Source organism: Oryctolagus cuniculus, chromosome 20, assembly GCF_964237555.1.
Source record: "Oryctolagus cuniculus chromosome 20, mOryCun1.1, whole genome shotgun sequence".
In the NCBI taxonomy this organism is placed as follows: Eukaryota; Metazoa; Chordata; class Mammalia; order Lagomorpha; family Leporidae; genus Oryctolagus; species Oryctolagus cuniculus.
The window spans coordinates 15,835,364-15,863,220 of NC_091451.1; the positions used below are offsets into that span (position 1 = coordinate 15,835,364).

At 51.7% G+C, this 27,857-nt stretch overlaps 1 protein-coding gene across 3 annotated transcripts in view; it reads left to right on the forward strand.

Annotated features, from left to right (window-relative positions):
* The window catches only part of SMOC1 (SPARC related modular calcium binding 1), a 172,362-nt gene that overhangs the window by 132,424 nt on the left and 12,081 nt on the right, over positions 1-27,857 (forward strand). For all 3 annotated transcript variants that reach the window (XM_008248569.4, XM_008248570.4, XM_008248571.4), the window contains exons 8-10: positions 17,214-17,406; positions 17,879-17,961; positions 21,829-21,934. In XM_008248569.4, coding sequence (XP_008246791.2) covers positions 17,214-17,406; positions 17,879-17,961; positions 21,829-21,934 — 382 coding nt within the window. The remainder of the gene's footprint in view (positions 1-17,213; positions 17,407-17,878; positions 17,962-21,828; positions 21,935-27,857) is intronic.

Consider the following 27,857-nt stretch of genomic DNA (forward strand, 5'->3'; position numbering starts at 1 on the left):
CTGCAGGCAGAGGATTAACCTAGTGAGCCACAGTGCCGGCCACCTTCCTCTCTTGACTGTCTGACCAGTAGAACTTCTTTCTGTACATCAAAGAATGGAGCAACTGGGGCCAGCATTGTGGCCGGTTAAACCACTGGCTACACCGTTGGCATCGCATATGGGTGCCAGTTCAAGTCCTGACTGCTCCAGCTCAAATCCAGTTCCCTTCTTCTTCTTCTTCCTCTTCTTCCTCTTCTTCCTCCTCTTCCTCCTCTTCCTCCTCTTCCTCCTCTTCCTCCTCTTCTTCTTCTTCTTCTTCTTCTTCTTCTTCTTCTTCTTCTTCTTCTTCTTCTTTTTTTTCAGGCAGAGTTAGTGAGAGAGAGAGACAGAGAGAAAGGTCTTCCTTCCGTTGGTGCACCCTCAAATGGCTGCTACAGCCGGCGTGCTACGCCGATCCGAGGCCAGGAGCCAAGTGCTTCCTCTGGTCTCCCATGCGGATGCAGGGACCCAAGCACTTGGGCCATCCTCCACTGCCTTCCCGGGCCACAGCAGAGAGCTAGACTGGAAGAGGAGCAACCAGGACAGAACCAGCGCCCCAACTGGGACTAGAACCCGGGGTGCAGGTGCCGCAGACAGAGGATAAGCCTAGTGAGCCACGGCGCCAGCCTCCAGCTCCCTTCTGATACACCTGTAAGGCAGTGGAAGATGACCCAAGTACTTTAGGCCTCTGCCACCTACATGGGAGTCTGGATGAAGGAGCTCCTGGCTCCTGATTTTAGCCTCGCCCAGCCCTCGTTGCAGCCATTCGGGAAATGAGCCAGTGAGTAGAAGATCTCTCTCTCTCTCTCCTGCCCCTGTCATTCTGCCTTTCAAAAAAATAGATCTCTTTAAAAATGGAACAGTTGTGCTCCCTGCAGACAGAGCCATCAGAGGGGACACAAGACGGAAATTGGTTTCTTAGGAGTTCTGCCATGAAAATGACAACCTGTCTTCTCGTCTGTTAGAGTCTCTGCTTGCCCAAGGCATCGTCCCTGTCCCTGTCTCTACCAGCCTCTGTCAGGCCTTGATATTCTAGCCCTAACCCCCTTGGCCACCGTTTGGATGCCCCTCCCTCATCCAGGAGTGTTCCTGTCGGGACAGCAGCTAGGATTGAGACTTGGGGGTCAGTGAGGCAACAGCATCTCCTGGCTGGATCCCCACCCCCAGTCCAGCAGTCTAGGCCCGCCTAGAAACCACGAGCTGATGTAATGACCTGAGGCCTGGAAAAATAAACAGCTCACAAGGAAACCAGCGGTAGCCGTCGTAAGCAAATACCCCACAGCCACCTGGACTCTTGTACATGACGTGATTGGAAGGAAGAATGAGTAATACAGCAACGTTAGCAGCTGAGGACGGGCCTGGGCTTGTGTGTGTTTAAAATATCTATATGAAAACAAACCCTGGATGTTTATTTCTGTAACTGACCTTCTGAGTGTCTTGCCCGTGTATCCTATGCAGGTGCCTTGGCCAATAGTGGCCGGTAGAGTTGGGCTGGGAACAAGTGATCATCTCTGTGACTCTCTCCGAGGCAACGAAGGCCTTGCTCTTTCTCAAACGTTTCCTTTGCCAAGAGGAGCAGCCAATGTGTTTAGAGGCCCCCAAGAGCTTAGCCTCACAGTCCATTTGACTTGACTGTAAAATTAGCTTTCCCAGTTGCCTGGCTCCTTTGCTGTGTTGTCTGTCTGCAAAGGTGGCACGAGTGATAGGTGACTGCATGATCCTGCCTTTGGGGCTTCTGGACTTGTACACCTTTTGGTATTTGATGGCAAAACCACGCCTCCTAATATTTCTCTTAGGGCCTCTGCTGTAAAACATCTGAAGATCAGGACCGGCGTTGTGGCACAGCAGGTCAGGCTGCTGCCTGTGGTGCCAGCGTCCCGTACCAGAGTGCCAGTTCGAGTCCCAGCTGCTGTGCTTTCCATCCAGCTCCCTGAATGCACCTGGGAAGACACAAATGATGACCCAAGCATTTGGGCCACTTCCATCCATGCATGGAGTTCTTGGCTCCTGGCTTCAGCCTGGCCCACCCTTGACCACTATGGCCATTGAGGGAGTGAACCAGTGGATTGAAGATCTCTCTCTCTCTCTCTCTTTCTGTCTCTGCCTCTCTCTCTTTATCAGTCTGCCTTTCAAATAAATAAATAATTAAAAAATAAACCTCTTAAGGTCCTGCTCATGTATTGTAATGTTTGCTAGAAGCCAAAGGCAGTCTCTGTTTTGCTCTGAGGGCCTTCATCCTGTGTTTCTTTGCAAAATGAATTTGGAAGTGGGCCATCCATCTTATAAACACACTCACACTTGCAACATTGGTCTAGAGAGTGGAGTATGATTCTTTATTTTGACAAACTTAAAAATACAAAGGTACTTGAAAAAGCTCATGTAAGTTTATTTCGGTGCAAAAGGATTTTGAAATCCATGCATAATTTTTTTTTCATGAAACACATTTTCCGCGAGCTTTCTGAAGCTCTGCTTATCTGTTCCATCTCACCCCCTGTGTCTTTGTCTCCCTTCTCATTTGAATTTTTGTTGATCAGCTCTTGCTCCTTAAAGTACAGACCCTTCTGGGCCAAGGTCAAGGGAGTTACCGAGAAAAGCTAGAAAGAGGACTGTTTCTCAGTACCAGTCATGGCAAAAATGTTGTGAGGCATTTCCTATTCTTTTTGGAGGAAGGTTTGTATCTACTCACTTAATGGTGTGAGTCAGCAGAGATGGGAACCCCGAGTGGGTATGAGTCAGCGATGCTTTGGAGGAAATGTTAAAAAGAAAAATGCCTCCATGCACTCTTGGGCCAGTCCAGCCTGGAGGACAATTCTCTACAGTGTTTATATCTTCCTCTCCTTGGCCCCTAGGTGCTCAGCTCTGCCTGAGAGGGAAGTGGTCACCCCCGCAGACCGTGGCGAGCCATGCATGACCATTTTAGGTGCTGCAGAGAGACAGTGTTCAGGCTGATAGGTTTGTAATTTTCCCTCACACCGCCTCACCCATGACACTTCATCCCAATAACTTGCCCTATTTACAGTGCCAAATGCAAACACCCCTGTGAGTAGCCGCGCAGCCAGTGCCGGGGATGTGGGCTGGCTGGTGTTCGTTTTGCTCTGAAGATGGGGCCTCTGAGACACACAGGTTAGGTGGGGCTCACAGATCGCATAGCAACGCTGGAGAGAGGCATGAGGTAGGAGGGGAGCCTGGAAGCCTGAGGCAGGCTTGCCCTTGACTCGGCCCCTTCCTGGTTGCAGTGAGTCTTGGGAAACTAAGTTGCAGTTTGGCCCCTGAGCTGTGGGGAGGGGCACCTGATCCTGTCTAGTTGGCAGGTTGTGGGCCATTAGAGTGAGAAGGGACTGGGGGTCATGTAGGATCTTAAAGTTCAATGGGAACCAGCCTGCTGAGGTTTTTGTACACAGTCATGCAGGTGCATCAACAGCTTTTATGTGTCAGGGTCTATATGGAACCAGGCGGGTCCAGGAAAGCAATAAGGCATATCTAAGGAAGGGGCTGCCCGTCGGGCAGTGGTATACCAAAGGAAGCGACGTGGGGCAGAGTGGGGGGAGGGCAGGGGAAGTGCCATACCCGGGACAGAAATATATTTTTTCTATTTGACAGGCAGAGTCATGACAGTGAGAGAGAGAGAGAGAGACAGAGAGAAAGGTCTTCCTTCCGTTGGTTCACTTCCCAAATGGATGCTACGGCCGGTGCGCTGCGCCGATCCAAAGCCAGGAGCCAGGTGCTTCCTCCTGGTCTCCCATGTGGGTGCAGGGCCCAAGCACTTGGGCCACCCTCCACTGCCTTCCAAGGCCACAGCAGAGAGCTGGACTGGAAGAGGAACAGCCGGGACTAGAACCCGGTGTCCATATGGGATGCTGGCGCCACATGCGGAGGATCAACCAAATGAGCCACTGCCCTGGCCCCAGGGACAGAAATATTTTATCATTGGCATTATTTTGGTTTTCTGGCACAATGGTTGTAAAGAGAAGTCTGATTCTTAGTTTATGTCTATATGTCTATGTCTATGTCTATGTCTATATATCTATATCTATATCTATATCTATATCTATATCTATATCTATATCTATATCTAGGTGTGAGTCATTGTGGGCCAGTAGAGAACAGTCATTCACAGGGAGAGGTCAGGAGCACTGGATTGACTTTACATTTGTTGAGGACACTGCTCCCTAGGACCAGTTAATCACCATAGAAGTGATTTATCTGCTTACTATGGCCCCAGGTTAAATGCTTTGTATGTACAAGGGTACTCCAAAAAGCTTGTTAAAAATGTGATTAAAAGATAAGTTCATTTTTTTGCAAAATAAAATTGAAACCCATGCAGTTTTTTTCATAATATACATTTCATGAACTTTTGGGAGACCTCTCATCTATATGATTTTTTAAAAAGATTTATTTATTTATTTGAAAGAGTTACACACACAGAGAGAAGGAGAGGCAGAGAGAGAGAGAGAGAGAGAGAGAGAGGTCTTCCATCCGCTGGTTCATGCCCCAGTTGGCCACAATGGCTGGAGATGTGCCAATCTGAAGCCAGGAGCCAGGAGCTTCCTCTGGGTCTTTCCATGTGGGTGCAGGGGCCCAAGGACTTGGGCCATCTTCTACTGCTTTTCCAGGCCACAGCAGAGAGCTGGATTGGAAGAGGAGCAGCCGGAACTCGAACCAGTGCCCATATGGGATGGCGGCACTGCAGGCGGTAGCTTTACCCATTAAGCCACAGCGCCGGCCCCATCATCTATATAATATTAAATTTTTTTGCACAAAAATAAGCTTATATTTTTTTAAAAAATTGTTCATTTATATATTTGAAAGGCAGAGTGACAGAGCAGGAAAGACAGAGAGAGATCTTCCATGTGCTGGTTCACTCCCCAAATGGCAGCAACAGCCAGGGCTGGACCAGGCTGCATCCAGGAGCCTGGAACTCCATCTGTGTCTCACACATGGGTGACAGGGACCCCAAGCACTTGGGCCATCTTCCACTTCCTTCGAAGTACATTAGCAGGAAGCTGGACCAGAAGTGCGGAGTAACCAGGACTCACACCAGTACTCTGATACGGAATGTGGACGTCCCTAGTGACATCTTAACCTGCTGAGCCACAACACCTGCCCCTAAATATACCTTACTTTTTACTTCTGTTTTCCATGGGGTTTTACAAATATCCCCAAGCTATTTCATTTAATTTTCACAATGACCCCATGAAGAATGTGCTAAGGTTATCCTGTTCTTCAAGGAAGGAATGTAGGATTTCAAGAAGTTAAATTAGGGGCTGGCGCTGTGGCATAACGGTAAGGCTGCTGCCTGCAGTGTAGGCATCCCATATGGGCGCCGGTTCGAGACCCGGCTGCTCCACTTCCAATCCAGCTCTCTGCTATGGCCTGGGAAAGCAGCAGAAGATGGCCCAAGTGCTTGGGCCCCTGCACCCACATGAGAGACCTGGAAGAAGCTCCTGACTCCTGGCTTCAGATGGGCGCAGCTCCAGCTGTTGCGGCCAGCTGGGGAGTGAACCAGCGGATGGAAGACCTCTCTCTCTCTCTCTCTCTCTGCCTCTCCTTCTCTGTGTATAACTCTGACTTTCAAGTAAAATAAATAAATCTTAAAAAAAAAAAAAAAAAAGCCAGCGCCGCGGCTCACTAGGCTAATCCTCCGCCTTGCGGCGCCAGCACACCAGGTTCTAGTCCCGGCTGGGGCGCCAGATTCTGTCCCGGTTGCCCCTTTTCCAGGTCAGCTCTCTGCTGTGGCCAGGGAGTGCAGTGGAGGATGGCCCAAGTCCTTGGGCCCTGCACCCCATGGGAGACCAGGAGAAGTACCTGGCTCCTGCCATCCGAGCAGCATGGTGCGCCGGCCGCAGCGTGCCGGCTGCGGCAGCCATTGGAGGGTGAACCAACGGCAAAGGAAGATCTTTCTCTCTGTCTCTCTCTCTCACTGTCCACTCTGTCTGTCAAAAAAAAACAAAAAACAAAAAACAAAACAAAAAAAAACAAAGAAGTTAAATTAACTGGCCAAAGTCACAGAGCTAACCGGGGATAAGTAACTCTAAAGCCTGGGTCAGTGACCACCAAATCACATGCTCTTTTTTTTTTTTTTTAAAGATTTATTTATTTATTTAAGAGGCAGAATTACAGAGAGAGACAGACAGACAGACAGACACACACACAGAATCTTTCATCCACTGGCTTACTCCCTAAATAGTTGCTATGGCCAGGCCTGGGCCATGGGAAAGCCAGGAGCTAAGAGCTTCATCCAGGTCTCCCATGTGGGTGCAGGGTCCCAAGGACTTGGGCCATCTTCCCATTATCAGGGAGGTGAGTTGGAGGTGGAGCAGCTGGGACTTGAACTGGTGCCCACATGGGATGCCATTGTCACAGGTGGCAGTTTAGTGTGCTATGCCACAGCATTGGCCCTCGTGCATTCTCTTGATTGCCATGCTACATGCCTCTCTTCTGAGGGCTGTTGACTTCTGTGAAATGGTGGCAGAAGCCTCCATTGTGCCAGACCCGTGGGTGGAGTGTGCAGAAATAGGAGTGACAGGCACTGACTGTGGCTGCAGCCTGGGCAAGCAAGCCCAGGTATCCCTTATCCACCCCAGTTCCAGGAACATCTTCCCTGTGCGGCCCTCGGTTCCAGCTGGCAATGGGAAACAGCCATCCCGCAGAGCGCCAGCCTCTCCTCCCCATCTGGGCTGGGACTGCAGACAGCTCTTCTCTGGCCAGGCAGTCAGTCAAAAGGAATGCCTTCTCCAGGGAGTTCTCCAAGGTCCTCTTGTAGGTTACGCCTGGGGGCTGAGGTTGCCTTTAAAATTTGCACCGATTCTCCCCACCCCTCCTCAACTGGACACACACCTGAGCACGATTCCAGGGCCTGTTGCATCTGCCAGCGACTTTCGCTTTGCCCAGCCCCGGCAGGCCCTCGCTTCTGGGTCTTTCCTTCTAGGGTCAGTTGTATGCCGGGCAGAGGCTCGTGTGGGCCCTCCTCCCCCTGAGGGGTTCTTGAATGACTTTGAGTCACGTGGACGCTGAGACTCTGGAATTGCCTGCGGCCACGTGGTGCCCAGTGCTGTGCATGAGGAGAAGTCCGTGTGGAAGGGCAGAGCCGGCCTGGCAGACTAGGGGCTGGACATATGAGTCTCTGGGGGCCACTTATTCCCTCCTGTGAAAAAGTGCAAAATCCACAAGCAAGAAAAATAACCGATTCACATAGTTGGCTTGAAACCATAGGTGCTAAAAACCCCATGGAGCTAAGCACACAGAAAGCGCCTGCACAGTGGTGTCCCATAAATCACTCCCGGAGATTACTCACTCCAGCAGGGCCCTTGCTGGAGCCCCGCATCTCCTCTCCCTGTGCTTGCCCTGCCCAGACAGCCAACTCCATTCCCCGAAACTCGGCCCTGCCTTTCCCTCCTTTGCTTCTGCAATTTTTCCACCAAATTTGCAGCCGTCCAGCAGTTCCGGAAAGGTTTAGATACCAGCTGCTTGCAGAGGCAGGCACACCTGCACGGACTAGGAGAATCCTGAGCAGAAGCCGCACCATGCCTATGCCTCTAGTTTCATATTGTGGTGTAGGAAGGCTGTTTTTTAACACACAGTTTGTTGTCTGGGGTTTTCTTTGAGCATTTCACTTGTTTCTGGTAAGACGCTAGGTGGGTAGGAAGTATTTGAAGGGGTGTCAGGGTTATTGAAGGTGACAGAACCCTGGTGGTTCCTTTAATGATCTTGGCCCAGTGGGATGAATCCTTTTGCCATGAAACATATCAGTGCCTCTCACTTTTCAGGCTGGGTAAACCTTTATTGATTTTTTTCCCCTAGGAAAATCTAATGCTTCATGGTCTGAGGGTTGAGTGTGTAGCATTTCCCAGGATGAGTCAAGGGGAGAGATATTGTTTTCCCAGCCCCTATGGTCTCATTCCCATCATATGAGAATCTGTTTGGCTGTGGACAGCCCCATCTCTGAGGCATCAGATTAGAATAGAATTCTGTAGGTGGGACCGCATAGTGGGATGCTTGGATTAAATACTCTTAATGGATCCTTGATCCCCAAGATTCCTTGGTTCTCCTGTGAGTTGGGAGCTGGGTGCCAGGGATGGGTGTGTGGCAAAGGATTGGGAGAGATGTGACAGATTCCTGGCTCTCAGGAGTGGACAGTCCAGTGAAGTCAAGGCCAAGGGGAGAGATGTGGGAGGGGCACTGGTGCTCAGCAGGGGTCTCACTGCTCCTTGGATCACTCCAGGGTGTGGGTTCTTGGGGAAAGCTTCAGGGATGAAGGAAGGCTTTGCATGGGGGTTGATTGAGAGCTCATGGCTAGTTCTTTCTGCTTGCTATATGTTTATAGAGCTTTTTCTGTTCTCTCTGCTGCCTGACATGGCACCAGCATTGAGTGCACACCCAGTAACAGCCATGGTGAGAACCTAGGTCCACCAAGACCCCAGATCTTATTTTCCTCCTCCTGGGTCCCAACCTCTTTTGTTCCTCTGATTCCTGCTTTGGGCTCCCTCTCCCTCAGGACTCCGTCTTGAGACTTGTCAGCTCCCCACTTCTTTGTCTATACTGCAAGCAACTTGTCTGGGGGGCCTGGACTGCCCTTAATGCCAACACAGCTTCCTCTAGGAGAGCTTCTTTCTCTGGGGAGATTGCCTCATTCATCCGGGCGTCCACCCAGCCCACATTTTTATGGCCCATGATGCTTCTCAGCTCTTCCGCACACAGTTCTCTGAGACACTGGCCTTTTGCTTGCCCTAGTTTATCCTGTGCGCCATTTTATGTGTCAACTTGACTTGGCTACTGTGCCCAGTTTTATGGTCAAACATGAATCTAGATTTTGTTGTGGAGGTTGACTGTAGACAGGCAAGCATTTACAGTCAATATCAAATTTTTAAAGAAAATTTTTAATGAAAATGTTTGATTACCATGTTTTACTTGTGTATTTTTATGGGGCACAGTGCAAGATTTCAACACCTATGTAGAGCGTAAACTGAGCAAACTTAAACATTGCATTCTGCAGTGTGGGAAGGCCTCATCTAAACAGCTGAAGGGATTCAGAGCAAAGATTGAGGTTTCCCAAAGAAGTAGGAATTCTACCTCCGAATCTCACGTAGAATTCTTGCTTGACTTTGCAGATGGCTGCCCTCCCCTGCTGATTCTGGACTAGGCTGCCCATCACTTCTACCTGAATTTCCAGCCTCCTTGCGTGCCCCATACATTTCAGGATTGACAGTGCCCACAACCACTTGAGCCAATTTCATAAAATCTTTCTCTCTCTCTTTCTCTCTCTCTTTCTCTCTGTATGTATGTGTTCATGCACAAACATTCGGAAGTCCGTTTTTATCCACAAGGGGATACATTCCAAGTGCCCAATGGGTGCCTGAAACTGTGGTTAGGACCAAATCCTGTACACATTATGTTTTTTCCTCTACATCCATACACATGGTTAAGTCTAATTTATAAATTAGGCACCATAAGAGAGTAGCAACTGTAACATAATAAAATAGAACAATTACAGCAGGATACTGTAATAAAAGTTATGTGAATGCAGTCCCTTTCTACTGCTGTGGGATGTGAAACAAGGCATACAAGGTCCATGTCCCAAGGGATATGACATGAGAGTTGATCACACTACTCAGAACAGCAATTTAAAACTTCGAATTGTTTATTTCTAACATTTTCCATTTAATATTTTCAAGCCATAGTTGACCATGGATAATGGATATTGCTGAAAATAAGACTGTGGCTAAGTGGGAGACTATTATACACCCTTCCCCACCCCTCCCCACCCCCCACACATGGGGATTTCAAAAAGCTTGTGGAAGGAGCACACATTTAGCTTAGCACTTAGGATGCCTGCATCCCATATCAGAATGCCTGGGTTTGATTCCCAGCTCTAGCTTCTGACTCCAGCTTCCTGCTAATGCAGACCAGGGAAGGCAGCAGTGACAGCTCAAGTAAGTGAGTTTCTGCCACTCGTGAAGGAGACCTGGATTCTGTTCCCGGCTCCTGGCTTTGGCCTCAGTCTAGTCCTGGCCCCTGGAACTGGATGCTGTAAGCATCTGAGGAGTGAACCAACAAGTGGAGCCTTCTTTGTTTCTCTTTTTCTGCCTCCCTCTGTGTCTCTTTCTGTCTCAAATAACTGAATAAGTTCATAGAAAATGTACATTATTTTTAAATTGCCTTTTCCCATGAATACTTTGAAGTAACCTCTTACATATTTCCTATTGGTCCTCTTTCTCTGGGTGATACAGACCTGCCCTAACCATTACTTTTTTCCCTCCACCCTTCTCACCTCCTGCCCCCAGAATTGTGAGGTTCCCATCCCCTTGCTTCAAAAAGTTCACACCGTGACTGGCCCAGTAGTAACTGACAGCATTTTTCAGGTGCTTGGGCATTAGTTTACCAGGACTTTGGCTTTTCTTTTCTTTTGGAAAAAATGTTATTTATTTTCTTTTTATTTGAGGGAGAGAGAAAGAGAGAGATAGAGCGAGCGAGCTTCCATCTTCTGGTTCAGTCCCCAAATGCTCACAATAGTTGGGACAAAGCCAGGCCAAAGCTGGAACTTAATCCAATGGTCATTTGGGTGGCACTTGGCGCTGTCACCGGCTGCATCTCAGTGTGTGCATTAGCAGGAATCTGGAATGGAGAGTGGAGCCTGGACTTGGCCTCAGGCACTCTGAGATGGGATGTGGACGTCTTAACTGCTGTGCCAAATGCCTGCACCAGACCCCAGCAGTTCCCTGAACTAGAAGCAGCCATCAGAAAGAAAGACCAGCCCAAGCAGCTCAAACTCAAATCTTGTGATGTTTATGTTTGTTGGCTGCTTTTGCTAAAAAAAAAAAAAAAAAAAAGGTAAAGAAAAAGATGATGAAGGAGGACAGATCCCCAGGACAGAAGGATAAAGTCTGGGCATTAATTGAGGATTAGGTTCTCCATCTCCTATTTGTTCCTAATTACCAGGCGGAATGGAGAGGCACAGGGGCCCAGGCCAGCCGCAGCAGTCAGCCATTCTCCACGCTGGCCTGTTTTGGTGGAGTGTGTGAGGACCCAGGCCCTGGGCCTGCACACAGGGTTTGTATCTGTCTGGCTCCCCATCACCGTTTCTCTCCTGTCTGCTGCTCCACCACAGGCCCGCTTACCCGGTGCCACGTGGAGTTGGAGGACCAGCGGACCATATGTTCTCTAGCGGCAGTTGCTTGCATTTCTTGCTCAGGATGCTTTTTCTATTGTGTTTCTTCTCGGAGGCCATCAGAGGTTTGTGAGTGAAGCTTGTTGCACCATTCCAGGGGAAGGATTATCAGGGGCAGGTGTGCAAGTGTGTGTGGCTCCACAAGCTCACACCAGCCCCCTCCCCCCAGACAGCCCCTGGTTTGGCCTCTTCCCTGCAGTTGATTGCGTCTTCTGAGTGTGTGGATGGTCCGGCTTCCTTCCTTAGGCTTTCCTAAGGTGAGGGTGACTGTGCTGTAACAGTGTGTGTCCGTGTCTAGAGAGCCGCCTCTCTGAACTGATGGTCAGGACAAGACCTTTGAAATACAGCTCTGTCTTGCAACCAGGAAGATGATTTCTTGGCACTAGGAAAAATGATAGATGTGGTTTTGCAGATTGATTTGGGGGGTGATTGACAAGGGCAGAGGGTGACAGCAGTCCCAAGGACGGGCTGGCTTCTGGGTACTCATATATCACATGAGCTTATGCTTCTTGATGCTAACCGATTAGCTTTTGCATGAATAATTGATTTAGGAGAAGCACTGCAAGAATAATCAGTTGGTTAATCGATTGAAGGGCTTTGCAGGGGCCACGACGACACTCATGGGGTAGATTGATGAAGAGGTTTCAGTTAGCTATTGCTGTGTGGCCGCCCATCCCAAAGCTTCCTGGCCCACCATGGGAATGACTCATTCTTTCTAATGTGGCTGTGAGGTTGCTGGGAGACCGTGATTGGTTTTACCTGGATTCGCTCCTGGATGCCTCCAGGTAGAGGATCAGTGAGGCTGGAATGCACAAGATGACCTCCTGCACCCATCAGCAGCTGGTGTGGGTGTGGGCAGAGCTGCTCCTCTTCTTCTCGGTGGCCTCTCCTGCTCCAGGTTGCACCTGTTTCTCTTCGTGCTGGCCTCAGGACGGCTTCCAAGAAAGTGCAAGTGGAAGTGCAAGCGTCTGCAGACCTCGGCCTGGTCCCATTGTCACTCAGCCGTTCCATTGGCCCTAGCAAATCAGAATCAATGTGGCGGAGTCTACACAAGGGCCTGAGGTCAGGTGCAGTCACTGGGGTCATTTTGCAATGAGCCACCATACTGGTAAAGGAAGATATAGGCCGGAGTGAAAGTCAGACTTGCCTATGGCAATGAGAGGATATTGCAGAGGTAAAGACCGGAGGCGGGTTAGACTCCCAGCTCTGCCACTTCCTGTGGCTGTCTGACCTGGATGGAACTGGCCGATCTGTCTTGGCATCCTCCTGTTCAGCGAGGATCACAGCCACACGTCTCCTAAAGCCTTCCGACGAGCCTGAAATGAGTTAACACACGTGCCTCATCCTGAGTCTGGCACACGGTAAATACCCAAAGAAGGGTCGCTTATTTAAGTTGCTCAATTTACAGTTTTCTCGTGCTGGGAGAGTTACAGATGCGGTTTTGAGTTTTCCAGTTCTGAGGCAAAGAGAGAGAAGCACTCAGGCACGAGACTGTCAGCAGGGAGGGAACCGTCAATTAAGAAGCAGCCAGGCTGTGCCCAGCACAGCAGATCTGGGGGAGTCTGCAAAGAGCTCCCTGCAACAGTAAGTGCGTCTCCCCCACAGTGATTGGTGAGCGGTGATGACGTCTCGGGTTAGCAGTTTGGGCTTCACCATCCGAAGCCCTAGACTGGAATCCTTAGCCCTCCTCTCTTCCTGCTGGGTGAACTTGGGAAAATTCACGAATCTCTCCCAAGTTAAGCTTCCTTGTTTATCTCGGCTAGGCAAAGAGACAAGACAAGTACAGCCCTTAGTCTCTTGCCCGGCACATTTTACGAATCTGCTTGTGTGGTTATTAGGGTAAACATGATTGCAAGAGAGATTTTCTCTTTGTTGGAAAACGAACTGTGTGCTCCTCAGCGGTTGGTGCTGTTGTGACAAACCATCCCTGTCTCTTTCTTAAAGGGCTTCATAAAGAACAAAATGGGGAAATTAACATCAAGTATAAGCCCCGCCTTCAGCCTTCTCTCTAACACTATGCTGATCAGCATGCTTCCACATTAGGGAGCTTTATCCTTTTATGACTATATTCTCTCTAGAACTTTACAGAAGCTGACTTTAAGCATTTCAGAACAGTCTTCAAGGACTTCCTGAACTGCATTAGGAGGGCCGACACCAAGCACGTGCACCCCCAGGATGGCCCTGGTGCACGTGTCGGTGGGTTGCGGGCCCCCCGGGGGAGTGAAGTCAGTTCATCGCTCGCTGGGCCCCGGGAAGTGTCCTCCCCTGCTCTCTCTCTGCATCTGGCCCTCAGTCTGATTTACGACTTGAGAAGGTCGGCCTGCAGAGTCCTAATTTAAAGCCTGTCAGAGGTTGTTACCCGAACGTGGGCACCAGTAAGAAGCTGTTTTCCTTTGGTTTTGCTCTTCTGTCTCCTCTTTCATGGGGTGAAATACGAGGTAGGAAAATAAGGCTACCAAATTGGGGTTGGTGGGAGCTGTTGAAAAAACCTCTAAGTTGCCATGGCACCACCCTGGCCAGGGGCTGAAGTCAGAATCTTTGAGGCAGATTCCTGCGGGCCCCTCTGCCACTGTTTCTCTCTTTCCTGAGCAGCCCCTCAGTGTTGCTCTGGTGGGGCTTACTTGGGGCTGCGGGCAGAATCCCGACCCCGATGCTTTTCACCTTCCTATAGCCAGTGGGATTCTGTTCAGCTCTGTGTGCTTCCATTATGAAAACAAGAGATTATTTTTTCATTTTCCAAAGTCAGACTATCTTTTAGAAGTGAATGTGTGGGGCCAGCGCTGTGGCACAGCAGGTTAAAGCCGCAGCCTGCAGTGCCAGCATCCCATATGGGCACCTGTTCAAGTCCCAGCTGCTCCTCTTCCGATCCAACTCTCTGCTATGGCCTGGGAAAGCAGTAGAAGATGGCCCAAGTCCTTGGGCCCCTGCCCCCACGTGGGAGGCCCGGAAGAAGCTCCTGGCTCCTGGCTTCAGATCAGATCAGCCCAGCTCCAGCCATTGTGGTCATTTGGGGAGTAAAGCCGTGGAAGAGAAGACCTCTCTCTCCCTCTCTCTCTGGTTCTACCTTTCTCTGAAACTCTTTCAAATAAATAAAAAATTCTAAAAAGAAGAAGGAGGAGGAGGAGGAGAAGAAGTGAATGTGCTACACATCCCTGCCCCCTGGCCCTCAAATATGTTTGTGCCCCGAGGAAGTATCGCCTTACCCCGCAGTGAGCATCGCTGGGCTGCTGTCTGTCGTATTCTTCCTGACTGGGAGACGAAGAGCGGCTTTTTCATCTGACTTCTCTCTAAAACCACGTTGAGCTACCTTGTGCCCTGTGCACACACTTGCAGATTGTTCAAGCATATGTGCTTTTCCTATACGGGAGGTGGCCCCAAAAGTTTGTGGAAAAACAGAATTGAAACATGTTTATTTTGGAGGCCGGCGCTGTGGCGCAATGGGTTAATGCCCTGGCCTAAGGCGCCAGCATCCCATATGGGCGCTGGTTCTAGTCCCAGCAGCTCCACTTCCGATCCAGCTCTCTGCTATGGCCTGGGAAAGCAGTAGAAGATGGCCCAAGTCCTTGGGTCCCTGCACCCGCGTGGGAGACCCAGAAGAAGCTCCTGGCTCCTGGCTTCAGATTGGCGCAGCTCCAGCCATGTGGCCATCTTAGGGAGTGAACCAGCAGATGGAAGACCTCTCTCTCTGTCTCTACTTCTCTCTGTAACTCTGTCTTTCAAAGAAATAAAATAAATCTTAAAAAAAAATGTTTATTTTGACACAAATCTTTGAAATCCATGCATAGCTTTTTTTTCTTTTTTTCTTTTTTTTTTTTTTGACAGGCAGAGTGGACAGTGAGAGAGAGAGACAGGTGAGAAAGGTCTTCCTTTTGCCGTTGGTTCACCCTCCAATGGCCGCCGCGGCCGGCGCGCTGCGGCCGGCGCACCGCGCTGATCCGATGGCAGGAGCTAGGAGCCAGGTGCTTTTCCTGGTCTCCCATGGGGTGCAGGGCCCAAGCACCTGGGCCATCCTCCACTGCACTCCCTGGCCACAGCAGAGAGCTGGCCTGGAAGAGGGGCAACCGGGACAGAATCCGGCGCCCTGACCGGGACTAGAACCCGGTGTGCCGGCGCCGCTAGGCGGAGGATTAGCCTAGTGAGCCGCGGCGCCGGCCGCTTTTTTTTCTTAATATACAATTTCCATGAACTTTTTAAGGATCCCCCTCCATGTGTGAATTTCAAACATTTTACACCAAATTAAATCCTATTTTAATTCTACTTTCTATGAACTTTTTGAAGAACCCAGCAGAGCCATTATTTCAAGGAGTCAGGGTCCTTTAAGGTGGAGCTGAGTTTCTGTGATTTTGATCTTTTCTGCTGTTGTCAGGGAGTGGTGTGGGTCTCCAGGCTGCTGATATCAAGAACTTGCGTCAAGAATGGTATTTTTGTAACACTCTGCAAAAATTCCCTGGGATTCCTGTCAATTTCAAGAGCAAAGTTGTAGAATAATATTTTTATCTTTTTAAATTTTTTATTTTATTTTATTTTTTATTTATTTGACACAGTTAGACAGTGAGGGAGAGAGACAGAGAGAAAGGTCTTTATTCCATTGGTTCACCCCCCAAATGGCTGCAACGGCCGGCGCTGTGCCAATCTGAAGCCAGGAGCCAGGTGCTTCTCCTGGTCTCCCACGCAGGTGCAGGGCCCAAGCACTTGGGACATCCTCCACTGCCCTCCCGGTCCACAGCAGAGAGATGGACTGGAAGAGGAGCAACCGGGACTAGAACCCGGTGCCCATATGGGATGCTGGCACTGCAGGTAGAGGATTAGCCAAGTGAGCCACGGCGCTGGCCCCTGAATAATATTTTTTAAAAAGTCACAATATGGTAAGTAAATGAATTAATTAAATGAAGATAAGGTAATAGTATAGCTTATGATGTGATCTTTTTCATTGTAAAAAAAAAAAAAAAAAGTGTGTGTTACTGTGTGTGCCTGTGTGTCCTGCGGTCTTCAGAAAGTTCCTGGGAAGTGCATTTATGAAAAGCTACGTGTGGATTTCAAAGACTTTGCACTGAAATGAACTTATCTTTAACTCCATTTTCCCATGGGCTGTTGGACCTGTCCTTTTGTGTCCACAGCAGAAAGTCTAGGGAAGTCATGGTGTTTAACTTTGATAGGATTATGGGATTTTGAAACTTCCCTTTTTAAAAATTTCTTTATAATAAGAAACCCAGCGCTACTTATTTTTAATACTTGAAACAACACCACCAAATTAAGCAAAGCCAGGCAGGTTGACGGGCATTTTCAGATAAGGGGCCAAGCAGGTGTGAGGCCCCCTTGGGCTGGCCATGCCTAGCACAAGGCCCTGTTTCGGTGTGGCCTTGGCTCAGGGGCAACCAAGTGTGGCAGTTGAGCCATGCTCATGCGCTCCTACGTTCCTGAGTGCAGTCCCCTGCCCCCGGACCTGTTCTCATTGCCACTGGATGGATGCAGCGCGGAGTCAGATCAATGCCATTCAGCCTACTTTGTCCCACTGGGGCAGAGCTGGACTTGGCCCCTCCTCTTCTCCTCCTGGAGCATCCCTGTACAGGAGGCCAGTGGCCTTGTCTCTGTCCTACTGCGTCCAGGCTTGGCAGTGTCCACATGCCTGGGCTTTCCTGTGCAGGCCAACCAGGCTCCTGCCCCTGCCTCTCCTGCAGCCCGTAGACCATGCATCGGTAGGAACCAAGCTGACAGCAGGGAGAAAGTTCCAGCCCCAGGGCAAACTGCTGCTCTAAGAAGGGGCAGCCCAGGAGGCCCTGGCTGGCTTGTTGTTGGCAGGGAGGCTGAGGGCTGGCAGTAGAGGTGGCCACAGAGAGGGTCTGGGCATCCAGCCCTCTCACCTGTCTGGTGTGGGAGACACAGCTCGCTCTCTGCTGATTTGCCAGCCAACCCATCAGTTGCCTGGGGCCAGGCCTAGTTCTTGCTATGTACTTAGGGTGCCGGGCAGAGCAGACGGCAGTGGTAAGTCGCAGGAGTGAGAGTCACGGCCAGGCTGTCTGTTCTCTTGCAGAGAAAGTCCACTCTTGTGACCAGGAAAGGCAGAGCGCCCTGGAAGAGGCCCGGCAGAATCCCCGCGAGGGCATTGTCATTCCGGAGTGTGCCCCTGGGGGCCTCTATAAGCCGGTGCAGTGCCACCAGTCTACTGGCTACTGCTGGTGTGTGCTGGTGGATACAGGGCGCCCGCTGCCCGGGACGTCCACACGGTAAGCCCACGCAGAGCCTGTCCTGCAGCTCAGACTGGGTCCTGGGCCAAGCGGGCCAGCTTCTTGTCCCTCCGGCACCTCCCAGCTTCCCTGCCCTGGTTTGGTGGCAGTGGAGACGGTAGGGGAACAAATGAGGGTCTGGTAGAAAGACTCTGGAATGTGGATTCTGGTCACAGATCTGCTCCTTCCTTGCTGGGGGCCTTGGAAAAGAACTTGACCTCTGAATGTCAGTTTTCTGTTTCAAAAAAGATCCTGTGTGTAGACCTAAGGTGACACGATGGTTGTGCTTGAGTGGTTAAAGTGGCATCAACGGGAGCCTCTCTGCTGGAGCTGTCTGTGGCTGCTGGGCAATAACGGGAGGTTTTGCTGGCCGACCTGGGTACTGCAGGCTTGGTGACAACACTGGGCAGCCGTGGGTGAGCAGGGCTCAGTCGCCAGCCCCTCCCAACTCTCTCTCCCCCTCTCCTCCCAGCTACGTGATGCCCAGTTGTGAGAGCGACGCCAGAGCCAAGAGCGCCGAGGTGGATGACCCCTTCAAGGACAGGGAGCTACCAGGTGGGAGATGCGCGGCCTCTGCTTGGCTTTCGCCTCTGCCTGTCCCTGCACCCACTCCTCCTGCAGAAGCTGCTCTCTGCCGGTCTTCCTGGTCTGTGAGATGGAGCCGGGACTGCTGAGCAGGCCAGCGAACTGGGGCTCTGCATCCTGGGTACTCTGGGATTTGTCCCTAGCTTCTCCCATGCGCTTGAGTGCGTTGCTTCTCTTCCTTGCTCTGGCCTCTTTATCTTTAAAATGTAGTCACTGGGGCCAGTGTTGTAGTACAGCTGGGTTACACTGCTGCTTGCAACACCAGCACCCAACTACTGGAGCACAGGTTTGAGTTCCAGCTGCTCCACTTCCAATGCAGCCCCCTGCTAATGAGCCTAGGAAAGCAGGAGAAAGTGGCCCAAGTGCTTGGGCCCCTGCACCCATGTGAGAGACCCTTATGGAGTTCATGGCTTCTGGCTTCAGTCTGGTCCAGCCCCAATCATTGCAGGCATTGGGGAGTGAACCAGTGGATGGAAGATTCTCTCTCTCTCCTCCTCCTCTCTTTTCCCTCCCTCTGTCTTTTTTTTTTTTTTTTTTTTTTGACAGGCATAGTGGACAGTGAGAGAGAGAGAGAGAGCCTCCCTCTGTCTTTTAAATAAATATATTTTTCTAAAAAAAAAAGCCACAGTCATTGGGTTAAAACGCTGACTCTGCAATTCTAAGTAATTTTCCACCTGTGGGGTATAGTACTGAGGTCTGGGAATCACTTTTTTCCAGGACTGTGAAGAGAATATAGCCTACAGGCAGGGGCTGTCCTGGTGGGTGGGGCAGTGTCTGTCACTTGCCCTGTAGAGTACTTACACGATGGTCCCTGGTGACATAGGACGGCCAAAGGGGTGACCGGGGACCTAAGACACACAGGAAGACTCAGGACCTCCTAATGACCGGGTGCTGGGCTTTTCCTTCTTTGTGGCGACCTCTGCCTGCAAGTGACAGTAAGATTACTAGAGATGAGGGCCTTAGAATCTCCGAGTCTTTACTGCACACAGATTTGCAGCAGTGCTGGTGGGAACTAGAGCCCCTTTCCATACACATCAGGGCTCCAGAGGGGGAACTGAGAGTGGTGAGTCCTGGAGTCAGAGGGTTTCCTCACGACGTGGTAGAAGCCTCCCTGTCACAGGAGCACAGTCGTGGAGGCCAGGGCACCTCCCTCTAGTCACCCCCTCCACCGGTGTGAGCTGAGACTCTGCTTTGTGCCTGGCACTGGGTTTAATCTACTGAGCTGTATCGGCGTTAGGCTTACAGAGTGAGGGAGACAGATTACATACAAATAAATGAATCCATCCATACACTAGGACACATGAAAGTGTTTGTTCTTACAATTAAGAGAGATTTATTTTGGTGCAAAAGAAGATTTGAAATTTATTTTTTTAAAGACTCATTTGAGGGGCCGGTACTATGGCGTAGGACGTAAAGCTGCTGTCTGCAGTGCCTGTATCCCATATAGGTGAGGGTTCGAGTCTCGACTGTTCCACTTCCAATCCAGCCCTCTGCTATGGCCTAGGAAAGCAGTGGAGGATGACCCAAGTCTTTGGGTCCCTGCACCCGATGGGAGACCCAGAAGAAGCTCCTAGCTTCATATTGGCTCAACTCCAGCCGCTATGGCCATTTGGGGAGTGAACCAGCGGATGGAAGACCTCTCTCTCTCTCTCTCTGACTCTGCCTTTCAAATCAATCAATCAATCTTAAAAAAAAAAAAATTACTTATTTGATTGATTTGAAAGGCAGAGTCAGAGAGAGAAAAGAAGAGACGGAGAAAGAGATCTTCTATCTGGTGATTCACTTCCCAAATGGTCACAATGGCAGTGACTGGGCGAGGCTGATGCCAGGAGCCAGGAATTCAATCCATGTCTCCCACTTGGGTGGCAGAGACCCAAGTACCTGGACCATCTGCTGCTGCTGTTGCAGACGCATTAGCAGGGTGCTGGATCTAAAGCAGAGTAGCCAGGACTTGAATGGGTGCTCATATAAGATGCCGGCATCACAGGCAGAGGCTTAACCTGCTGTGCCACATGCCAGTCCCTGAAGATTTGAAGTTCATGAACAGTTTTCCATCATACGTATTTTCCATGAACTCTTTGAAGAACACTCTGTGCATGGATTTCAATTTTTTTTTGCACAAAAATACACATATATTTTATTTCCATTTTCCCACAAAAATTTTTTGAAGTGCCCTGGTGTAAATAGCTCTGATGAGCCTCTGACAGAGGACAGCCAAGGACTGTGAGGACGTGAGCGAGAGGCCACCTTGTATTTCATGGCTTCTCTGACAAGTGTGTTTAACCTGACACCTGGAGTGTTTGGAAAGAGAAGAGAACAAACTACTGGTGCAGAGAGGACTGTGGGCCATGTTGAGGGTACACTTGTACCGGTGAGCGTGAATTTCTGAGGACACCCATATACCCAGTTGTGCCATGGTGTTTTCCCTGGCAATGCTCAGCTGTGTGGGGGTGGACATGGAAAAGGCCTGTGCACCAGGAGGCCCATCTGTGCTTGCTGGAGTAGTGCAGTGAGGACAAGGAGAACAAAGGACTTGGAGTATTTACAAGGGAGCCTCTGTAATGGTAGTCCATGCTGGGTGGGGAGGGTAGCGACAAAAAGAGGAGGTTTTTGGACAAAGTGAAGGTCTCTGTAAGTCATCTACCCTTGGGAATTCTTTATTTTTTTTCTTTTTTAAGATTTCTTTATTCATTGGAAAATGGCACAAAAGAGAGAGATCAATAAATAGAGTTAAGCCGGCGCCGTGGCTCAATAGGCTAATCCTCCACCTTGCGGCGCCGGCACACCGGGTTCTAGTCCCGGTCGGGGCACCGGATTCTGTCCCGGTTGCCCCTCTTCCAGGCCAGCTCTCTGCTATGGCCAGGGAGTGCAGTGGAGGATGGCCCAGGTGCTTGGGCCCTGCACCCCATGGGAGACCAGGAAAAGCACCTGGCTCCTGGCTCCTGCCAGGATCAGCGCGGTGCGCCGGCTGCAGCGGTGGCCATTGGAGGGTGGACCAGCGGCAAGGGAAGACCTTTCTCTCTCTGTCTCTCTCTCACTGTCCACTCTGCCTGTCAAAAAAAAAAAAAAATAAATAAATAAATAGAGTTAGATGATGGGGTAGATAGGTGATAGGGTAGATAAGATAGATAGAGAAATAGATAAAGACACAGATACCTTCCACCTACTAGTTCACTACCCAGATGGCTGCAACAGCCAGGTCTGGACCAGGTTGAAGCCAGGAGCCTGGAACTCCATCCAGATCTGCCACATGAATGGCAGGGGCCCAAGTGCTTGGGCATCTTCCACAGCCTTCCCAGGTGCAATGGCAGGCAGCTGGATCAGAAGCAGAGTAGCCAGGACTCAAACCAGCACTCTGATATGGGATGCTGGCATCGAAAGCAACGGCTTAACCTTCTGGGCCACAGTGCCCGCTCCAACCCCTAGTTGTGCATCCATAGCACTTAGTTCCTACTTCTTGAGTGGCATTTTTAATACTCTAGGAGGACTGCCTGCCCTTCTGAGTGAGCCCCCAAAATCTTGTGAACTTCACAAGGACAAGGACCCTGTGTATTGTTCACTGTTGTATCCGCAGTTTTGAACGTAGCGTCTGAGTTGGTTCTCAGCCAAAATGTGTGGACTGGAAGAAAATTTAAAGCATTATTATCCATTTGGTCCCCCGGGGGTGGAGGAATTAGGGAGGTTTATAAGAATCATCTGAGCAGTAAACAAATCCTAAAAGTGGATTTGGCTGGACAAGAAGGACTTGCAGAGGTCTGGGAACGGATGGTAGTTGAGAAAGCTGTTTTCTTTGATTATTTGCCTGGCGTCTGTCTTCAAACTCATTTTATCTTTTAGGCTGTCCAGAAGAGAAGAAACTGGAGTTTATCACCAGCCTCCTGGACGCTCTCACCACCGACATGGTTCAGGCCATTAACTCAGCAGCGCCCACTGGAGGTGGGAGGTGAGAATGTGAGCAGGACTGGGCCTAGTAGGGAGTGTGGGGGCCCTTGACTTTGCTGATGGGAGAGCAGGGAGGACTGCGTAGGGAAGAGCCGGAAGTCTGGTGTTTTCCTGGAACTGTGTCCCCATGGCTCTGTCTCACCTTCCAGCTCCTCCCTTTTCCGGAGCCTTTGGGAGCTTTGTGACTCCAGCTTTCAGTTACCTGCCTTGCAGAGTTGTCTGGAAAGTTCCAGCTGTTTGGTCTCAGAAGAGGGATGTGTTAGAGTGTGAGCCCTGCATAGGAGGAAGGGTGCGGGGCACCTGATGGGGACAGGGGGGGTGGGGGTGGGGGAGAGTTCAAAGCCCGTAGTGACTTTCTTCTCTTCTGAGAAGCCAGGGGCTAGCTGCCTCTCTGGGCTCCTGACAGTCCCAAGGGCTCTGGTCTCTCCCAAAGCCAAGTCAAACTTCGTTCAGGAGTGAGGCCGTCCTGACGTGCAGCCGCCACGCACACGCTTCCTCGGAACCAGCACCGCTGGGGTCGCTGGTTGGGCCGTCAGGTCAGCTGCCTGCGTGCCTGCGTCCACTTGGCACCTCACAGGGATGTGCGATGTTCTAAGTACTGGGATCCGGACTCAGTGCCCAGGGATATACACGTCCCTGCCTTCAAGGAAAGCATCCAAGTGGGGACGCTAGACCGTGCTCTATACCTCCAAACCTTGTGGAGAGTGCTAGGACGGAGGTGGAAGACTGGAGAGCGGCTTTCTAACAGTCTGGAGGAATCAGAGAAGTCTTCCTGGAGGAGGTGCCAGCAGAGCTGAGTGTTGAAGCACAGCGGGGGCTCAACCAGTCAAAGGAGGAAGAAGGCCCTTTCAGGAAGGAGGAAGGAACTAGTGGCTCTAAGAAAGAGCACCTCTCAGCTCAGTATGGCTGGGGGTGGGGCCGGGACGGGGCAGGAACGGGGTGGGGGAGGGGGAGAGGAGGAGGAGGGTGGTAGTGATGGGATGGAAGAGGCAGGCAGGAGCTGCATCCCGGTGAGACTTCCAGTTAGGAAGCCAGAGGGGAGGCGGGTGGGGGAGGGGGCCCTGGGAGGGAGCAGAGGAGTTGCCAGCCGCTGGGCAGGGACGGGCAGCTGGTCCCCCAGCATCGGCCTCAGCCAGGGCTGCCACCACGAGGACAGGCCCAGGCCCCCTCAGCGGCCATCGCCAGCACCGCTGGGTGTGGATTTAGGGCGGGGCGCTAGGCTCTGAGCGCAGCTGTCAAGCCTCCTGCATCTGGGGCAGAAGAAGGCAGCCATCTTGGAAACCCAGCGCGTGTCGTAGCAACGTGAGCGCCCACGGAGCCGCCTGGTGGAAACAGCCAGGATGCAAGGGTGGCGGAGTGGTCGTCAGTCCTAACCTAGGAAGGAAGTCCTGCCCTGTGGAGACCCGGTGCTGAGCGACACCGCGTGGGGCCGCTTCCCTGGGGCCCCCGAAACCGTCAAGCCCACAGAATCAGAGATGACGGCTTCCAGCGCGGAGCTGAGTCACCAGGCATCTCCAGCCGGTGGCCCACGTGGATGTCACTGGGTGGTGTTTTGTTTTGTTTTGTTTTTGTTTTTTTGCACCAAACTAAGCTTATCTTTTAGTTTCATTTTTCCATGAGTTTTGGAAGTCCCTGGACGTAGCATGGGCGAAACATGGTCTGTACTGAGATGGGTGCTATCTGGGGTTTCAGGCATCCCCCGGGCATCTTGGGCCATATCTGCTGTGGTCTGGGCTTGAAAAGGTCGGGTCTGGGGGCTGCCGGCTCGCAGGTCCTGCTGCGCTGCTCCGCCTCAGCCCGCCGGAGCCAGCTGTCCAGCCGCAGCCTGCGTTCTCCTGGGGGAGCCCTGGGCTATGGCGTGGTAGTGACTACAGGTAGGGGAACGTGGCCAAGTCTTGCTACTGGGGAAGTCAGAATGGGGGTCCTACCCTCCAATCATGGGCTGAAGGAGTTTTTACAGAAAACGGAAACTAGGATATTTATTTATATATTCTTATAACATGGGGTCTTTCCTCATAGCATAATGTTGTGTGTGTTTTTTTTTTTTTTTTTTTTTTTTTACAGGCAAAGTGGACAGTGAGAAAGAGAGAAGACAGAGAGAACAGAGAGAAAGGTCTTCCTTTTTGCCGTTGGTTCACCCTCCAATGGCCGCCACGGCCGGTGCACTGCGGCCGGCGCACTGCGCTGATCTGATGGCAGGAGCCAGGTACTTATCCTGGTCTCCCATGGGGTGCAGGGCCCAAGCACTTGGGCCATCCTCCACTACACTCCCTGGCCACAGCAGAGAGCTGGCCTGGAAGAGGGGCAACCGGGACAGAATCCGGCGCCCTGACCGGGACTAGAACCTGGTGTGCCGGCGCTGCAAGGCAGAGGATTAGCCTAGTGAGCCGTGGCGCTGGCCAGCATAATGTTTTTTTTAAAGATTTATTTTATTTATTTGACAGAGTTACAGAGAGAGATTGAGAGAGAGAGAGAGAGAGAGAGAGAGAGATTTTCCATCCACTGGTTCACTCCCTATATGGCCGCAGTGGCTGGAGCTGAGCTGATCCAAAGCCAGGAGCCAGGGATTTCTTCTGGGTCTCCCATGTGGGTACAGGGGCCCAAGGACTTGGGCTATCTTCTGTAGCTTTCCCGGGAGCATTATCAGGGAGCTGGATCAGAAGTGGAGTAGCCAGGACTTTAACTGGCACCCATATGGTGCCAGGATAAGTACCAGCTCTCTGCTGTGGCCAGGGAGTGTAGTGGAGGATGGCCCAAGTGCTTGGGCCCTGCACCCCATGGGAGACCAGGATAAGTACCTGCACCATAGGCTGGGGCTTTAACCCTCTGTGCCATAGCACCGACCCCAAAACTAGGACATTTATAATGTTTATAATAGCCATGTGTCCTAGGGAGAGGACTCCCTTCACCCTTCTCTTCTAGGTGTAATTTAGAGTTGAGAGAAATTTTTAAAAACTATTCTTTTCAAAAATGTGGTTTTGATTTTGGGCTCATCTTAGCCTGACCATGCTTGGAATGAGAGGTTGCAACTGCTTGGGTAGTTGTGTTTCCTAGAGGCTTGGACAAGAGGGCCTGAGTGATAATTTAGAAATCAAGGGAGGGGGTGAGAGGAGGGGGAAAGAAGGAGAGAGAGAGAAGCAGTGTTACAGGTGCGGGGTAGGGGACGGTAGCTGGCCGGGGCTGCTGGTTTTCTGGGGCTAAAGTCCTCCAGGACCCTCCCCTCATGTTTGGCATAAGCCCTCCTGCAGGATGGCCTTGCTGGCCTCTGGCCCTCCTCTCCTCTCATGTTCCCTTCCCTCCCATGCTCATGTGCCGGGCACTGATGCCCCGGTTCCTCCGAAGGTCAAGCTCTTGTCTGCCTTAGGCTTTCCATCCCTGCTGCTCCTTTAGCCTAGAATGCAATTCCTCAGCTTCCCTGACTGCCCCCTGCTTCTCCATTTAAATGTTGCCTTCTTGGAGACCACCTACCCTGAAGGAGCTGCCCCATCATCCTCTGCCATGGCACCTCCTCCCTCTATTTTTCATCATTTGAGAAGGAGTAGGGGAGGAGAGAGGGAGAGAGAGAGCTCCCATCTGCTGATTCACTCAGCAGATGCCCACAATGGCTGGGACTGGGCCAGGCCAAAGCCAGCAGCCAGGAACCCGGACCAGGTCCTTCATATGCGTGGAAAGAATCCAACCACTTGAGCTATTACCTGCTGCCTCCTGGAGTCTTCCTTCGCAGAGCTGGAATTGAGATCCAGAGCCCAGACTCAAATCCAGCACTCCGAAGTGAAATGTGGGTGTGTGCCTTACCCTCTAGGCCAAGTGCTCTTCCCAGCAGCCCTGTGTGGTGCCCAGCCTAGCTAGTGCCTGTCACGCTGTGATCTTTTCCTGCTGCTTTCTGTGTTGTCTGCTGCACCCTCCCCACCCCTCACACACAAGAACTGAAGTTCTATGAGAGAGGGAGCACGCACTGCCTTATTCTCTGCTGTGTTCCCCGAACTTAGTACCCGGCACACAGTAGGCACTCAACAGTATGTGCTAAGTGAATGAAGAGCTAGAAATACCGGTGGGGGATGGCTGGGTGCCCCGTGTGATATTTCCTGATGAGGCCTCTGTATCAGGCACACATCAGAGGGCCCACTGACTACTGCACAACTCGGTGTAGGGGCCAGATGCAGCAGTCAAGTTCATGGTGGCACGTCTTTGTAACCAGAGCTCTGTAATGCCCTGGCTGGGCCCGAGGGGCTTGGGGGCACTGTGTGGACGGAACCCGGCCAGTTGTTCCCCTTCCACGATGTAGGAGCAGCTGGAGATCTGGTGGCAATCTGGGACAGGGCTGAGGAAGCAAATTAGGAAGTCCAGGCCTCCTGGATTTTGGCCTTCACTTTGGAATTCATGCGCGATTGGGGGGGGGGTGGTTGCAGACACGGGGCAAGGACACCACACCTGATCTTGCCTGCATCTGTCTGAGGTCTGGCAGTTGGAGCTGTCCCTGAGCCGAGGCCCACGGGAGACAGTGAGAAGAGACAGGGAGTGCGTTTGAACAACGCGGAGAAGGTGTCTCCCTCCTGCCTCCTCACTCCCCGACCTCTAAGACACGGACGTTTTGCTTTGCATCAACGCTGGCATCGCAGCCCCTCCCTGGGATGAGCTCCATGCTGGGTTCTGGGGACATCTGAGGGAGAGGGCACAGTCCCGTCTGGAGGAGACACATGGAACCACAGGACCGCACTGCGAAGCCGGCGTGGTCACTGACCCTGCGAGAGCACTCTGGGGAGGAAGGGCAGCAAGAGCGTTGAGGGTCTGTTTGACATAGGAGGTGACATCTGAGCCACCTCGTCACTCACAAATGCGACAGCGCCCTCCCTTAGATGGCCAGGGGCACACTCATCTCAGCAGAGGGGAACGCTCAGTCTTGAGGATGAAGGAGCCAGGGCATGTGGGAGGCATTGCAAGAGGCGTAGGTTTGAGGGCAGGCTGTGGACAAGCGGGAGATGAGGCTGCAGAGTGGGCAGAGCCCAGAGCTTGCCAGTCCCCTGAGTCATGCCAAAGGGCAGCAGGGGGCCACCAGACGAGATGGGCTATGCAAGCGGGACTGGAGGGGCATGAGGCCGGGGCATGAAGGGAACAGTACTCCTCAGTGTGGATTGTGAGGGGTGGGGGGCGGGGTGCTGAGCTTCTGCAATGCAATCAATAGCATTTCCAGATGTGTTAGATGTAGGCAGTGGAAGAGGAGGAGGCGTCTGCTCCCTTTTCTGGCCCTCTAGCCTGATTTAGTGGCGAATGCAGCGCTGCCCAAGTCTAAAAATAGGCAAAGTGGAATGGGGGCATTGGCGGAAACCTCTGGGGCTGGTGCATGGCAAAGAACACCCTGCAGATAGCCTGTTGAGTTATCCCGGGCCCCTCCAGCAGGAGGCAGCACTCCCCTTAGACCGGCCCTCCCGTTTATCAGTGTCAAGGAAGAGCTCTGTGACCGCAGTTGGTGGAGCCTTCTGGAGCCCGGGAGAGCTCTCCCTGCTCCAGGTGGCCCAGGGGAAGTCAGCTGGGAGGGGAGGGGATGGGCCTCCCAGCCCTTCCCGTGCTCCCCTGGGGCTTCATCCTCCCTGCCTGGTGTTGTTGCCCACCAGTGGCTGTGCTAGCAAGAGGCTGGCACGGGGCTGACTTGGCATTTCCCAGCCCCACCTGCACGGCTGGCAGAGCCCAGACCCGACTCCAGGTGGGGCTCTGTGGGTGTGCGTGGCTTGGCTGCTGCCTGCAGCCCATCCCGCCTTACCTTCTCTGAAGCTGCTGAGCACAGCAGTCCTGGGCCCAAGATCTTGGCCGAAAGAGGTTTCCTCGTGGTGGACGGGGCTGGCTCGCCAGCAGTGCATTGCAGCCAAGGCTGGCAGGGCTGAGGCTGCAGAAACAAAACCGAAAGTGCTGCAGAAGGCGGCCTGTGC